Source organism: Macadamia integrifolia, unplaced genomic scaffold, assembly GCF_013358625.1.
Source record: "Macadamia integrifolia cultivar HAES 741 unplaced genomic scaffold, SCU_Mint_v3 scaffold3128, whole genome shotgun sequence".
Taxonomy (NCBI): Eukaryota; Viridiplantae; Streptophyta; class Magnoliopsida; order Proteales; family Proteaceae; genus Macadamia; species Macadamia integrifolia.
In genome coordinates, this window is record NW_024869228.1 from 2,833 (window position 1) to 18,938 (window position 16,106).

The 16,106-nt window shown below is 39.6% G+C and overlaps 3 protein-coding genes across 9 annotated transcripts in view; 2 read left to right on the forward strand and 1 right to left on the reverse strand.

Annotated features, from left to right (window-relative positions):
* The first annotated feature begins 912 nt into the window (after window positions 1–912).
* On the forward strand, window positions 913–7,168 carry LOC122067790 (TOM1-like protein 9). 2 transcript variants are annotated; one of them, XM_042631627.1, is made up of 4 exons: window positions 913–1,567; window positions 2,267–2,721; window positions 2,839–3,511; window positions 6,786–7,168. In XM_042631627.1, the coding sequence occupies exons 1-4, from the start codon at window positions 1,314–1,316 to the stop codon at window positions 6,871–6,873; spliced, it is 1,470 nt and encodes a 489-aa protein (XP_042487561.1). In that variant the 5' UTR covers window positions 913–1,313; the 3' UTR covers window positions 6,874–7,168. The 2 variants fall into 2 exon arrangements, with proteins under 2 accessions (XP_042487561.1, XP_042487562.1); XM_042631628.1 differs by having other exon boundaries at window positions 918–1,567; window positions 6,794–7,168.
* Window positions 4,533–13,713, reverse strand: LOC122067789 (proteinaceous RNase P 1, chloroplastic/mitochondrial-like). Of its 5 annotated transcripts, XM_042631625.1 has the most exons (8): window positions 12,872–13,713; window positions 11,745–12,781; window positions 11,509–11,598; window positions 11,230–11,411; window positions 10,923–11,043; window positions 7,925–7,993; window positions 7,089–7,218; window positions 4,533–4,816 (listed from the first exon to the last, which is right to left on the reverse strand). In XM_042631625.1, the coding sequence occupies exons 1-8, from the start codon at window positions 13,635–13,637 to the stop codon at window positions 4,566–4,568; spliced, it is 2,646 nt and encodes an 881-aa protein (XP_042487559.1). In that variant the 5' UTR covers window positions 13,638–13,713; the 3' UTR covers window positions 4,533–4,565. The 5 variants fall into 5 exon arrangements, 3 of the variants coding, with proteins under 3 accessions (XP_042487559.1, XP_042487558.1, XP_042487560.1); XM_042631624.1 differs by having other exon boundaries at window positions 11,745–13,713; XM_042631626.1 differs by lacking the exon at window positions 4,533–4,816 and adding an exon at window positions 5,823–6,735 and having other exon boundaries at window positions 11,745–13,713.
* A 109-nt stretch (window positions 13,714–13,822) lies between these two features.
* LOC122067792 (protein CURVATURE THYLAKOID 1C, chloroplastic) overlaps window positions 13,823–16,106 on the forward strand; it is a 3,949-nt gene continuing 1,665 nt past the window's right edge. Inside the window, exons 1-3 of one of the 2 annotated variants that reach the window (XM_042631629.1) lie at window positions 13,823–13,947; window positions 14,094–14,203; window positions 14,755–14,849. In XM_042631629.1, coding sequence (XP_042487563.1) covers window positions 14,104–14,203; window positions 14,755–14,849 — 195 coding nt within the window. In that variant the 5' untranslated portion in view covers window positions 13,823–13,947; window positions 14,094–14,103. Of the gene's footprint in view, window positions 13,948–14,066; window positions 14,204–14,754; window positions 14,850–16,106 lie in introns of both variants that reach the window. The other variant, XM_042631630.1, reaches the window with a different exon arrangement.

The following is a 16,106-nucleotide window of genomic DNA, read 5'->3' on the forward strand; positions in this document are numbered from 1 at the left end:
GGACTAGATAATTTCTTGTTAACATAGCTCTTTTCTCATGGAAGCTCTTTTGTTTTTTTTTTCCATACGTCCGAACAACTGATGTTGAAGAATCAGTGGATGATTGTGTGTGGGGGTTATATGCCTCCCAAATCCATATTTATTTGTTTTTTATTTTATTTTTTATTTTAACGCAAACAGGAATCCTAGGGGAGGCTAGGTGATGCTGGCTTAGGTGATATTTAAATATGAGAGTGCCTGGGATGTCATTTTGGCAATTAAAATGCCCAGCCAATAAAATATTTGTATATGCTGTTTTTTTCCTCTTAAGATGCATACCTATGTGAGCAGGCATTAACATTGTTTTTATTTTTTGTGTGCAAAATAATTTTATTCTCTTCAGGCTCTTTATTTGCTCAACGAGCATGTGTTATGTACTTGCATTGCACCCTATCAATTCTCAAATATGTTAAATTAAATGAATCAAAAAACAAGGTTACATTCGTGAGCTGAGAAAGCTAAATAATTGACGTATATGCAATTATGTATACCGAAGTGTACTTCCACAATGCCTAAGCTGTAGATTCCTCTCATCTAACCCCCCCCCTTTTTTTTCCAAAAGAGAAGCTACTTTTAGGTGTTGAGATAAAGTTCTAAGGATCTGCTGCACTTAACTAGCAGATAATTATTTGAGGTTTAAAGTACAATTATGATTCCAAAAGATATAATCCTCTTGGCATCTAGGTATAAAGGGGTTTGCTTGTAATATTGTTGTTTTCACATTCCCCTCGCACCTTAGTGCTGCCTCTGTTTTTTGGTCTTGCGCAGCCCTTATTTGTCTTTTGTTCTTTGGCCTTGACTTTCCCCTTCCCCCTAAAAAAAAGGCCGTTACCCAGTGCACAAAGGCTTCCCGAACTTAGGCAGGGTTCTGTGAGGGTATATAGGTAGACAGCCTTACCCCCTTTACGGAGAGACTTTCCCCTTCCCCCTCTTTCTTAGAATTCAACATCTCTGATATGTTCTGCATTTGTTCGCCCACTCTTCATTTGGTGTGGTTAGAATCAGGGGAGGATCTTCCACTTTTGAAGTCATAGCGCCTCAGGAGCTTTTGTTGATCATTCTTATACTATTAAAACTTGACCTTAGGGTTCAGGTTCTCAAACCTGCTCCACAGATCCGGTTGCAGATCTTTGTGTTTTCTTTTGATTGTTCTAATTGATCAATATTTTCCTCTGTTTTATTGGTGTTTTCTGCATTGTTTGTGGTTTGGTATCCTGTGTTACTTTGTGCACATTTTGAAAGATTCAAGTACTGTTATTTGCTCAACTTATAAAATGGCTTCCTTCTCTGTTTTGATTTTAAAGATAGCTGTCTTGTTAATTTTCTCTTCTTCCAGGGATGAATCTTTGCTTTGTCAAGGATTAGCATTGAATGATGACTTGCAGCGTTTACTTGCTAAGCATGAAGCCATTGCATCAGGTACTGCTGTTCCTGTTCGTCCAGAGAAACCTAAAGGTCCTCAGTCACTTGTCGATGTTGATGAACCTGGAGTTACAGATAAGCTTAAGAGCACCAAATCCGTTGGAAGGTACTAGAAATTTCTTTAATGGATTAGAATTAAATGGGAAACAGGATCCATGTAGCTGATCCATTTAGTTGGAAGAGGCTTAGTTGAGTTGAGTTGAGAAATATATTTTGTTATTTTTTATTTCAGGGGGTCAAAGGGGTCTGTGATAAGTTCATATATAGGTTTTCTCTGAGTTGATACCATTCCTTCCAAACTGAGGTTTATATTCAGGCAATGTTCTGCAGTTTATCTCTGATTCAGCATGCTTTATTGTTGCGATTAAGCATTTGGAAATTTATGATAAGTTGGGCTTGAATACTCTACTTGAATTTGGCAATGGATCTCACTCCAGCTGAGAATTAAATCCGGTCCAAGTACTTTCCAAGCTCTATAAGCTATGTTTAGTCTCAGCAATTTTTTCTCCTTTGGTACTCAATTTAGTTTTCCCTTGCTTCTTGGACTCCACTAGACTAAAGTTAACAACTGAATTTGGAATCTTTTTCAATTCCAATTCAGTTCACCCGATTGTTGAGTTAAATATAGGCTAGTGTTCAGCCTATTGTTGTAGACATATCATCTGCCAAACCTTTAAAAGAAAATTTATCTATGCTTCCCAATTGTTGTGTTTGGGTCTTCCTGTTAGAGGAGGTTTCTCATGTTCAACCATCATTTATCCCTTCCACCACTTCAAGTAAAAACATGTGTCGTTTTTCTATGCAGGTCCACTTCTAGTGCTGCTGAAGCAAGTCAACCTCTTGAGTTGTTGCCAGCCCCTCCTGCATCGAATAGTCCAGCAACTGCTCTGATAAGGATTGATCCTAAAATGGACCTTCTCAGTGGTGAAGATTACAATTCTCCTACTGCAGATAATGCACTAGCACTTGTTCCAGTGGGAGAACCACAACCAACCAGTCCTGTGTTCCAACAGAACATTCTTGCTCTTTCAGACATGTTTCATCAGAATAATGGTGGTACAAATTCTTTCAATTCTCAGACACTAATGCAAGGTGGACTAATGTACCCTACATCGCCACAGTTTTCTCAGCAGAGGCCCATACAGTCCCCTCAATCCCCATTTTATATGAATGGGAGTACTCCAAACATGGGGCTAACTCAATATGAGCACTCACCTTATGGTAATCCTGCATGGCACCAGCAACAACAACCCAGTTATGGTAAAACTCTTACCCGATCATTTGATTGACTAATTGGGATATATAATTGCATGGGACTGTTCACTCAAGTTTTGCCTCTTCTCTTTTTTCCCCACTGAAATTTCCCAACAAGCATAGGTGCTCAAAGCAGTGGGGCGCTGCCTCCACCACCCTGGGAAGCTCAATTAACAGAAGGCAGCCCACTGGGAGGGACAAAATACCCTCAACCATTGAATTTTACCCAGGTTGTGGTCAATTCTCCTCAATCAACAGGGAATGACAATGTGGTGGGTATGTATATTCAACCAATTACAAATGGTCAGTTAGCAGCCATCAACACTCAACCCGTCCAGAGCAACCAGATGGTGGGCATGCATCCTCAGCCAGGCCAAGGAGGGCAGATGATGGGCATGTTACCTCAGCCAATTACAGGCGGCCAGTTATCACCGGTCCATAGCAACCAGATGGTGGGCATGCATCTGCAGCAAATCCACGGAGGGCAAATGATGGGCATGTTACCTCAGCCAATGCAGGCTGGCCAACTGATGTCCATCAATCAAATGCCAATGCAGAGCAATATGGGTTATGATTATGGTTATCCAATGGAGGCTCAAGCTCAATATCTCGAACAGAGAATGTATGGGCTTTCTGTACAGGATGACAGTGCTTTAAGGAACTCTCCCTACATGGCGCCTACTTCCTATCTGCCGCCTAGTAAACCATCCAAGCCAGAGGATAAGCTCTTTGGGGATCTTGTGAGCATGGCAAAAGTGAAACCAAAGAATACCACTCCTGGTAGAGCTGGAAGCATGTAGGCACTGGGTGCTTTCCCTAATTTTTTGTTCCCTTTCTTTTCCTGTTCCTAAATTTTTTTTTTTTTTCCATTGCTCTTTCGATCCCCTGCATTTTTTTTATTTTTTATTTTGCTAAATATGCTCTTTCACTTGCATATATTCTTCACTTTGGCTTCTTATTTGCATTGTTTGTCTGGCGATTGAAATCATGTACATTCCATGTAGAGAAGAGAATGGAAGACAATTCTTTGCTTTCGCCAAAGTTTTCTGCAGTGGAGTTTCCATGCTCTTAAAATGAGAGTTTTTTCAGTATTTCCATATTTTTTGGGGTACCAATGTTCCATGTTACCTCGTTCTTTTAAATTCCAAACCAAAACCACAAATGTTGATACCATAACTTGTAGTCAGAGATGAAATTTGAAGGGTGTATGCCAATACATGGTTGTGACAACTAAAAAAAAATATGAGACAAGTACAGGGATTCATGGGCATATATGGGAGGTATTTGATTAAATTTAAATTTTAAACTTTACACGTGAACAATCCAGACCATCTCTGATTATATCCAGTGGTTAGAATTGCTACAACTCCCCCTTTCACGCGGTAGAACTTAATGACTTGTTTGCATAATCTCTCTAGGCATGCCCAAAAGAGAGCAACAGAAAAGCTTCTCATCTCATCTCCCAGGAGGGAGTATTAGCACACTGCATGTGTCCTGTGATGTAAGATGTTCACATGCCACCGTTGAGTGAGACCTGTAACACCATGGCAGGTCGGTTCTCGGTCGTAATATGGCTGAAGAGTGGATGAAAGGGTGTTATGTAGATCACTACAGCAGAATGGAAATGGCACAAATAAAAAATGTATTTAACATTAACAACTGAGAAGAAGGAAGCGAGGAAGGGAGGGGAGAGAGGAAGGTATATCAATTTTTTAACTTGTGCACAACTTCTGATGGTTACCGTGGTCAGGATTTGGCTGTGATAAGATTAAAGTTTAGCAGCTTTGGCCAAGTATTCGGCCCTAATGCAACTGGAATTCATGATCCTCATAAACACACGGCCGTTTCCATTAAATCTGAAAATCAATAATACACCCACCAAGTTTTTCAGCAGCCTCAATATCAGACAGAATTGAGCAGCAATTTGAAAATACAGATGTTGATGGAGTATTTCTCAGATATTGGCGAATTTTCTGAATTTTGAGTTGAGGACTTTGATAATGGATGTCTCCTTGGCCATGACTTAATAGTGGTAGCTTCGTAGACCTCCTGGTTCGAGCACTTGAGCGTGAACTTCCATCGTTGTAGTGACGATGTTTTTCTGAGACATTACAAGTGGTGAGCAGAATAGTTCAGGTCTTAGACATTTGATTTCAGAAAATAACACAACAGAAGAAAGACAGTACAAATGCATTCTAGCATATATTGGTGTATATGCAGAGTCTGGATTTTATGTCAACCATATATAAGACCTAATGACTGGTTTCGATTAGTTTCAGAGACAAATTCATCTGAACATAAATAAACTCCAAATTGAACTGATATGCATGGTTGGATACGAAAGACAAGGAGGACATCCTCTACTTCATTGGTAGAATTAAGCAGGTTATGAGTAGCAGACCCCATTTAGTTGAGATAAATCTTTGTTGAGTTTTTTGGTAGAAGTGGCCTGTACTTTATAATAAAAAACCACCCACAGAAGGTAAAGGTGTGGTGCATTGCTTTCCTAAACTGAAAGCTTCTTCTTTACAGGAGAGAGAAGGATCTGTTTCTTTCAATTAATCCATGAAAAACCTTATCAATTGTAATCTACTACTAGGTGGTTGAGGAATTCTCCATGTAGCAATGCGGTTGGGTAGCTCAAAAAGGCATCATATGTGATGTAGGGGATTCCTAGTCATTCTACAAGATTAACTAACCAGGTAGGGTAAACTCAAGAGACTTGGGTTGGACAGGGTAAGGGAAACTCAGCAAATAAGATTGACATGCGAGTAAAGTGAGATTAATGAATAATGTAGCAATGAACAATAATAGTCTAAGCATAAAAGCACATAAACTCATTCAAGCTTCAGGTGGGAATATGAGGTAGGGAACATGGCAACAACTATGTGTTAAGTTTAGCACGAGTCAATCAAAACATTAAGCAAACCAAGTAAACCAAACAATGCCTAAAATCAACCAACTAATGAAAGGTAAAACAGCAGAAGTTTCTTTAGGAAAACAATAAATATTGGCTTAAAAGAAAAGGTATATGTTCAGATTTCAATGGGGACTAATGGAGGTAATGGGCGGCCAATGAATGTAGAACAGGGGGGTTCTTTACTTACCTTCTTGCTGTCTGAAGTCTGAAGTCTGAGGAGAAGAGAAGAACTCGAGGTCCTCCAAAATAAAGAGTTGCAGTCCAACCTACTTGATAAAGAACAGCAGTCCCGATTGTTGGTGAAGTTCCAGCAGCAACCCAGTTGGGGGTTTTCTCGATGGAGATAATCTCTAATGATGGTGAACAATTTCTGCAATAGGGCAGCAGGAACAGGAAAGACAGAAGACAGAAAACAGAAAAGAGAGGGATGAAGGATGAGAAAGGGAGAAGGAGAATGGGAGAGAGAGCCGTGAGAGAGAGAGGAGGCGAGAAACAGAGGGAGACCGAGAGTGAGCAATGAGAAGAGGGAGAGAGCAGCGAGAGAATTCTTAGGGGGGGGTTTGGGGGCTGTTTTGCCTTCAATAATCTTCATTCATTAATTAGAACCTTTGGCCATTGGCCTTACAATGTACTTATAAAATAAACTTCTAAGAAAAGGAAAAGATCGAAACAGAATCTGCTAAACAAAGAGTTCTATACTTTAGGAAACAAATAAAAGAAATAAAAAAAGAAAACAGAATCTGCAAAATACGTAAGAAATCCTAACCTCTTTAGGGAAATAAAAATACTACTTAATTAAAACAGATTTATTTTCTAACAGAAAAAAACATAAAATAGGTAAGGAGTCCTCTTCCTTGCGTTGACTGCTAGTGGGGCCCATATACAGCTGCTTGAGTTCCTGCGTGGCTCTCCAAAGGTGGGCTCCAATCTGATCTTTAACCATCCAACCAAATAGAGTCCAGGTTGGATGGTTCTCTGTGCCGCCTCCTCTGGTAAACCCTAAGGCTTGGGCTGATGTCCCCATCAATATGCTAGCCACCTCTCCCTGCCCTCATGTTGTGTATTTCACCCCAAAAGCATTTGATTTTGGCAATACAATGCCGTATTTTCCACAAGTTTCGAGTTCAAACTTACTAATTTTGATTGGCAGAATTACAGGGAAAAGTAGAAAGCATTGTGGGCCTTCCAACTCAGGAGGATTGCAAACTGGACATTGGCCAATCAAGAGGGGCTTCTGATGGACGATCAAGATCATAGCATGATTCTTCCAGGTGGGAGAATAGAGGCAGTCACCTAACAAAGGGACCTAGATGACCCAACCGGGAAAACTCTGCTCTTCAAATTTTACCTTTTATAAAAATCTTTCTGAAGGAAAAGAACATTTTGGAAGCTCTTTGAAAGAGTGTGGAAGCATAAATACCATAATGTGATCAGCATACTCTTAGTAGATTACCTTCGGAACTGTAAGCAGATTCTTGTCCTATCACATGCGTTTTTCCACGTGTTATGCATAACCAAGTTCTCTCCTTTTCAGATTTGTGTTCTGATACAATGGGAATATGCCAGTAGCCTTTCTTTGATTCCTGTGGATTGAGGAGTAGGCAAATAAGCAACCGGAATGAAAAATCAAAACTTGCACATTCCTAGAGAAAGTTTTGAATTAAAAATGTCAAGATGGCCTTATAGGATCCTTCTATGAGCAACAACCGTTCATGATGTTTTGCATCCACTAGGATTTGCCATATTGGCAACCATGCATATTTCCATGTCACAGAGGACATGGTGCCTCATAAGTGACTTATAAGTGACTTCAAAGCATAGTTGTCATGGTGCCTAGGAGAACAAGGCAACCGAGGAGGACAAAATTTAAGGCGACAGCAGCAAGGCACCAAGGTCCAAGCAAAGCCGCCTGATCACATAGGCGACGCCTTGACAACTATGCTTCGAAGTGAAACAAATTTTACAAAAATGCCACTCAAATCCATTATAGTGAAATGGTTTTTTTTTTTGGTGGTAATTTTATGAAACTTTAAATTTGCATTTTAACCAACTCTAGTGCTTGTTTCAGGCTTTTAATAGTGAGATCAGTGTGGGTTCCTCTATCACATGGACACGCCCATGCCAATCCAAGTATTCCAGATGGCAAGAAAAAAAGTCCTTGTGACCATACAAGTGTAATGACAAGGTCAATGCTGCATAACACAGTCAACCAAATGCTGAGAATCAGTTACTTGAATTTCTTCCTCCATTTCTTTTTGCATGAAAAGCAAACAAAGCCTGGACTATGACCTGAATAACCACAGAACAATGAGGAGGCATATGGAACTCGGGCCCGCCTTCTTGAAAACTGAAATGGACCTTCCACAAAGATAAGAAAGATGCATTTTCAGGGGATCTGGACATGTAGATCATATATCAAAACAAGGTAAAAAGATCTCAAGAAAACAATGTTGCTACTGGTCAGAGAGAGAATTTAGATTTACAAAGCTATAACAAGTAAAACAAGAAAATGGGAAAGATCATACACAAGAACATACAAAAGAACAATCCCTTGAATAAAAGTTTTCCTCCCAATTTATCCCATATTCCCTTAATTGTTGTTCTAAAAGCCAGACTCCCTCTTTCTACTCATTCTTTTACCGTGGACCTGAGAAGCAACTTTATAGTTCCATAGTCATGGACAAAAATGGTCCCAGAATTGTGGAGCAAACTACTGAGAGTTCGAGCTCCAGATGAGGACGGACATTATTAGTATGAAGAACGCATGATTCTAGTAGTGGAAATTATTTTAAAAGAAACAGGGACTGAAAGAGACTAAGTTTCATGAGGATTGTAAAACCTAATATTTTCTTCATCTTCGAAAACAGAAACTAGCCTAGCGGTGGCATTGTCTTGAAAAAAAGCATATCCAGGATCATATTGATAGAGAGTTGAAACTGTATTTGAATTTTGACACGTGTGTGAAATTCACTAGAGCATAATAAAACAATTAAATGCCTATAGATCATTATTGGGAGTCTAACCGACTTCACCACAAGCAACATTGTTCACATGATGTAGATGGAACGAGCCACCCAAAGAACCAGCCCAGATCTGGCCTACTCTGGGCCAGCTTTGCAGCCAAATTTCCAGACCTCTTGGGGCCATCGAATCAGTCCCTATGCAGCCCCTATCAGCCCCAGCTGGAGCCTCTAGAAGCTTCCCTGTTTGGCACCATCAATCCAGCTGTCCAGCACTCTAAGTTCCAATTTTGTTTCCATTCTTGGATCACTCCATCGAATAGCATCTCTTCTCAGCCAAGTTCTTCCCCATGAAGATCTTCTAGAAGCCCCATACAGCTGCCCAAACTTTGGGGACAAAGAAGCTTCAAGAGATGAGCCCAATCAACCATTGATCTCAGCAGATAACCTAGGAGTTAGTTTGAAGCTTGGGTGAAACTAAGTGGAGGTCCGAACTGACTGATGTTGAAGAATCAGCGGATGAGTTGTGGTTAGGGGTGAAATGCCACTCGAACCTAGAGCTAGCTGGTTCTCCCCGAAATGCATTGAGGCGCAGCAGTTGACTGGACATCTAGGGGTAAAGCACTGTTTCGGTTAGTTTCCTTTTTTGCTATTAGTTGTTAGCTTCTAAATTATTCTTCCTGGTTAGCTAGTTAGAAGTAAATTTAGAAGGTTTGATTTCAGCTTTAGTTTCCTAATTTAGAAGCCAGTTATGTAAGCCTATAAGAGGCATCCATTGATTGTAAGCACAGATTTTTGATTAATGAAACTGAGTATTACTCATGGCTGAAAGCTTTTATCTGAGACGTGAGATGCCTAAAACTATAAGATGTGAGATGCCTAAACCTTAAGGGGTGAGATGCTAACTCCCTAACTATTCTTCTGCCTTCTCAGCCCCCCATCAGTTCTCTTTTCTTTTCTTTGTTTTCTTCTTTGTTACCTACTGTTGTGAGTGAGTGATTGACTGCTAGTAGAAGACTTGAAGCCTAAAAAAGACCTTCCATCATTGAAGCCTTGAAGATCAGACCAAGAGCAAATCGATTTCAAGTTGTCAGGTTTCGGGGGTCAAATTGGCATTGACCATAAGTCCCTATCCAGCAGCCCTCTTTGAAGGCCCTTTGGAGGGTTTGTAGGCCACATCAGGAGGGCCACTTTACCAGGCTGTCAGTCCCTTCTAACCAGCCATAAGCGAACCGCAGCCTTCTCTCTCTTTTTTTTCTGAAACCCTGATTCAGCCAGGATCCACTGCTGAGTTGCTGCCCTTCTCTAAGCCTGCTTGCAGCCCTATTTGGGGAACCTCTAGAACTGTTTTGGAGCTTTTATTGACCAGGTGTGTCTGGTCCATTGATCTCTCTCTGTGAGCTGCTAGCTACTGTTCTATTTCAAACCTAGTTATCTCTGTGAGGGTTTTCCTTGGTTCTCTGACCTGAAATTAGATCTGGTTATTGGTTCAGAGTTATTATTGGGGTTGGTTTGCCCTAGGGTGAACTAACCTTACATCATCACATGGTCAATTAATCCATGTAAGTCCACAAGAAGCCACATCAAGAAAAGAAAAAATCTATTTTATTCATACTCAACCCAAAATGTGGACTGATTTTGTCATCAAGGCACAGTCTTCCACAACCAGCTTAACCCAGAGGCTCCATGCAATTCAGCTAGGCACTTGGACTCTGGTTAGACCAGCTGAATTGATACCATTAACTGTGAAGGTGATCCTTTATTTGTGAAATTTCTGTCTCTACTACCCGGATACCTTTGATAAATGAATTTCCTGTCCTCTCTCTTTTAACCTCCAAACTGCTACAGTTCTCATGAAGAAACTGGGGGGAGAAGAAAAGAAAACAGGAGAGAAAAAAAATCCTAAAGCCTAAATGGTTGTCCATAAAATATGAGAGCACAAGTTGAGAGTTTTTTTTTTTTTTTTTTTTTTTTTTTTTTTTTAAGTATGTCTCTGCAGATTAGCTACAAATTTATAGGGTGATGTCATCTGATTGATAAGGCTTCATTGATCAAGTATGTCCAGTCCCAACTGGAAACGTACTCCAAATATGTAGCTTGGAGAACAAAATGTAGCATCCGAGTACACTATATATACCAAATGCAAAAAGAGAAAGAAGTGCACTGATCATTCATTCCTCATATCTAGAAAACAAATGTGATAGACTATTTTTTTTTTCTGAAATTAAAACAAAAATGGAAACAACAAGCATTTTTTTTAACTAAAAACAACATTTTAAAATTGCAACACCAACCTAATAGCTTCAAATTCCAAACAGATAACTCACTTGATGCCTTTCTTTCCATTTGGGGAAGAAATCATTTCCTAAAAGCTGAAATATATGGTCTCTCATCTCATCATTGGTCACGATCAAGCTCTTGAACTTTATAGCTGCATACAACCAGTACCTGAAGCACAGGTTATTACCACAGCAACTTAATGCAATTGAAAATAAAATTAAAGGTATAAGAACATTCCACTGAATAATATCATAGATAAATTAAAAGTATAAGATCATCCAGTGAATGATGCTCTGGAATGAAAAAAATAATATATTCATGAAATCTGTGTATACAAAAGAAGAAATTTCTCACCAATCATCATTTGATCCAGTCGGTGTTGCATAGAGTGCATCAGCATTTTTCCACTTCTCTATCAGCGCCCTATTAGCTGGTTCATTCATTTTGCCACCAGTGATACGCTTGTTATGCACAACTATCAGTGGCCATTTCTTCGAAGGAAGCTTTTGGCGTATTCCATTCACAACAGCATTGACCTAGATATTCCATAGAAGGATAATCAACAACAATCCGATGCAAGGACATGCCTGCACACATGCATGCAAATAAAGGAGTAAGCCACCAATGACTTACCTTGGACAGTAAAAATCTTCTTTGGCTTAAAAGGCCCACATTAGCTGCATCCACTACTGCTTCAAAAGGTCCATAATAATCCAGCCATTTCTGTACATGGTAATTTTTTTATTAACCTGATAATATACATTATTGAAGTAAAAGAACATTCAACCAAAAAAAAATTTTTTTTTTTAAGTAAAAGAACAATGTTAAGATAAATGGCTTGTTTAATTAAGATGAAGATACTTTCATACTTGAAATTTCTGAAAGCTTGAATTTCTTTCTCTATTTGCAGCTATGGATGCTACTGATTTCGCAAAGTTCTCTGTCTCAGTTGGATCAAGATCTATTGTGGTCAACTTCTCACTACATCCTTGGCAGACACCATCATCTCCGACCGATGTATGTAAGACAGTCCATTTTCCTTTACCCAACCAGCCCTGACCATGCCAACCTCCACCCCCATTTTCCATTGCATCGGCTATCAATCTTTGATCCCACTTTCTTTTCCCTATACGTGAAGCTGTTTTGCTCTTAAACCATTTCTCAATCAACTCTGATGTAGAAGGAGAAACCTGCCTGACACTTGTTCTGAGCTTATGCAACAAATAATATACCTTGTCAACCCTACCATTATCTACACTCAGTTGCAATAATGCCCGCAGTTCAGGTTCTCCTGGGTAGACTCCATGTTCCAACATATGCTCTTCAACAGTGAATGCTTTCTCTACATCTCCACCACTGCAGAATGCTAACAAGGCAGGTCCATAAGACCTTAACCTAGGGTTTATACCCAGTGGCTTCATTTTCTTTACCATATCAAAAGCCAGATCTCCATCACCCATTGATAGAGCCATTCGAGCAACAGATGTCAAGGCTGCTTCATTCAAGGGAATCTCCTCCAAACACATCTTATCATAGATCTCAAATCCCTTCATGCGTGCATACTTTTTCACATTTTCACTGGCCCAGATTTCATCTTCTTGCTCACTACTTCCCCCTATTTCATTGATTAAATCATCTTTGTCCTTTCCTGAAGTAACACAAGAATCCAATAATATATGATTTGTCTCCACAAACCTACTAGAGACATTAGAAATCTGTTCCTTTTCAGGGTAACCATTGTCATCGTCAGCATCTACTAAAAACCTGCTAGAATTAAGCTCTATATCATCAGACATTTCTCCATGAATTTCATCAGATTCAATCAATAACCTGTTGCTTGAAGAAGGAAAATTCAAGTTTGAACCATCGATACTCCCTTCGCTTGTGTCCCTGGTCATGCATGATTCTGCGAAATTCAAATTTGAAAACTCAGTAGTCAAGTCCAATTTCTTCAAATTTCGACTACCACTTCCACTTTTAGCCGGGCGAACAATACCTACAGCAGCAGAAGAACAAAGATAGAGAAGCACTGTGTAGTGGTACTGCTTCAACATAATGCCTTCTTTTCGAGCAGAGTCATAAAGAGAAATTGCACCTAAGACATCACCTCGTTTGGAACACATATCCAACCCCATTCTTAACTGAACCTCGGGTGAATCCACTTTTGTTTTCTTCGACTTCTTATCCACCTTCTCATCTCTTGCTTGATTTCTACTCTCAGTTTTCTTTGAGTTTTCACCCGTAATATTGTCAACCAATTGATTAACTTTAGTTTTCTTGGATTTTATCCCTGCCCTTTCATCTACAGGGCTCAAAGAAGAAGGCCAAGACCCCATTTCTTTCTTCCTACTAAAATCCCTTTCTTTTTTTCTGTAGCTGTCTTTCCCATTCACCCTTTCAACTTTTTCCTCCACAACTGAACTAACCGTTCTCTTAATATGTTCTCTCTCTACCCTTTTATCTCTATACCTCAAAGGAGTAAAACTATAACCCCTTCTTCTATGACTTTTCTCCATCATTGTTTGTGTTGACTGGGAATTTTCACTACTACTGCACATTCTAGCTGCCATTCTACTTACATTTACTCCAACTAGAGAAGTTGAACAGGGATTTCGATGAAGAGTATGGCTGATAGATGAAATCATGAAAGGGGAACAGAACATACACGATTTTAAGCTATTGGGTTTTAATGGGTACTTACAGAGATTGAAGGAAAAAAGTTCCTTTCGATGCAGAGCGTCATGGAAGCTAAGGGAGGCCATTACTTGTGGCCGTTGGAACTGGAAGTTCCCTCCTCCGACATCTCCAAAGAGTTCAGTTATTCTATGTATAGAGCAAAGAATGGATAAGGCTCAGCTTACAAAATACCCTCAATTTATACAAAATTACCAAAGTCTAAGCAATTAAACAAGGGCTTCGAGGACAAATCCGAGATTTTCCTTACTAGGACACGTGTCACGATACCCACCTCAGGCTCACTCGCACTGGAAGGAAGGGAGGGAGGGAAACGTCCTTACCACTTCGCACTCGAATTCTCTCCGTTTCTGTGATTCTTTGGGCAGCAAAGAGGAGGTAAAATGAGTAAATCAAATCCTTCCACTAGGGTTCTTTAATTCTTCTGAAAATTTCCGGATTATCAGAACAGAACTGGTTGATCTGTCTCCTTCAATTTTGTAATTTTTTTTCTCTAGTTTTCTTCTATTGTTTTGCTATTGCAGGTAGAGTATAATGGCTTCCACCCTTCCAATCCAACTTCCCTCATTGCTCTTTCATGGGAGAAAAACCCTCTCTAGAAATTTCCGGAAGCTTCCATTTTCTGCCGTCGGAGGTCAGTGTTGCAGTTCAACTTTGTGGATCTTTTGCTTTTTATCTGTTAATTCGTTTTAGTAGACATTCAGTATCAAACGCCTAACGTTTTCACCCTTGTTCCTTCCTATTTAATGCTTAAGTAGTCTTGGCGAAGCCTCCATTGACAGCTGAGGTAGCCCAGTAAGAGCCTGGAGTTGGTATAGCTTCTCTTGTGGAAGTAGGCTATTGAACACTCTGGCAGTGTTCCCACAATCATGTGAGATGAGCTCTACAAGCTCAGTATATCTATTTTTGGAGTTTAGGCTTGCGAATAAATGGGGGTGATAGTGAGGGACTGTATATACTAGAAGTTCTACCATTGTCCAGAGGCTTAGGGATCATGGAAGATGAATTCATTAAGTTGAAGCGCATGCCATTAGAAACAATTCTTATTTATATAATGAACCACATTGAACCATAATTTCCTTGGAAGGGTAGATTACTATATACCTCACAATGATATGACATTTTCACACTCTGATTTATGCCTCTCTTGGTCATGTTATTTTTCTTTCTTTGCCAATTTTGCAGACAAAAAGAGAAATTCTGCAGTTGCTGTAAAGGCCACAGAGCAAAGCTCTGAATCTTCAACCTCCCTGAGCATTGTGAAATCTGTTCAAACTGTTGTATGTCTTCTTTGTGTTATTTTCTTTTCCTGGACGAATTCTAAGCCTCTTTCTTGAAGATATTGTGCAAGAAACTTAAAATTCTTAAGTTCACAGTGAGATAACAGAAAAAAGCAACTATTTTCATTGTTTCTATTTGAATTTCTAGTTATCTACAACTTAACCCACCCCTCCCTGAAAAAATGAAATTGAATATCTACAAGAAAGGATAGATTGAGGTGGAGGATGCAGATAGAATCACAGCTGGCTGGCTGTGGTGCAATTGTTCAAATGTCCTTCCATGGTGCTGTTGACCCAATCATACCAATGAAATTGGGGGGAAGAATTTACAAAACAATGATAAAGCCAGCTTGGTGCAAATTCTGGACTTGAAGTTTGATGAAACCATACATCCTTACTTGAATGGGGAGACCATCCTATCATTCAGATGGATGATGAACTTAACTAGGAAGTTAAAGTCTCTAATATTCTATTCTCTGTTTCTCTTTGCAAAAGCACAAACTCACATAAGATGCAAACAAACTTACAGATAAAAGTTGGAGAATAAGTTTTCCTTTGAATGGTGTTATGTGAGGTTTGAGAGTTTTTTTAATTTTTTGGGGTGGGGGGGCTGGGAGAAAGAAAGAAGGAACCTAGACTAGGAAAAACAATATCATAAATAGTTTTCTTCCCTTCCTTCTCTTTGCTCACATTGAGGCTTGCTTCAGAAGCTATTGTGCTGCCTTGGGTCTTGCCCTAGGGCATTCTTAGAGATTGGCATCGCATCGACAGAGATCGTGGCCTTCCCTTGTTTCCTGTCATCTTCGAGTTGGGATATTCTTCTTTTCACGGTCTGCATTTCTCTGGTTTTTTCCATGGTGCATCTGAAGAAATACTTACAAAGAAACATAATAAGGAAGAGTGACTGAGATGGTCCTAAAATGTTCAAAGAAAGACTAATGACATTAGTGAGGATAAGTGATTTTGACAAAAGGGAAAGCATAATGGTTCATGGTTGAGATCTAGTGAACTTTAACAGAATATTTTGGGAAAACAATTCATATATGAGGACTAAAATTTGGATCTTATCAGCTGAAACGAAAAGAAACAGGCTTGGACAAGGCTTTGATGGTTATGACTTATGATGCTTCTGCTGCTGCTGATGATGCTGATGAAAGAATTCATCCAATAAATGGGAAGGGAAAGAAAAAGACTGAAGTTGTCCAATTCCAAAGTCATGATACATTTTTTTTTTTTTTTGGGGGGGGGGGGGGGGGG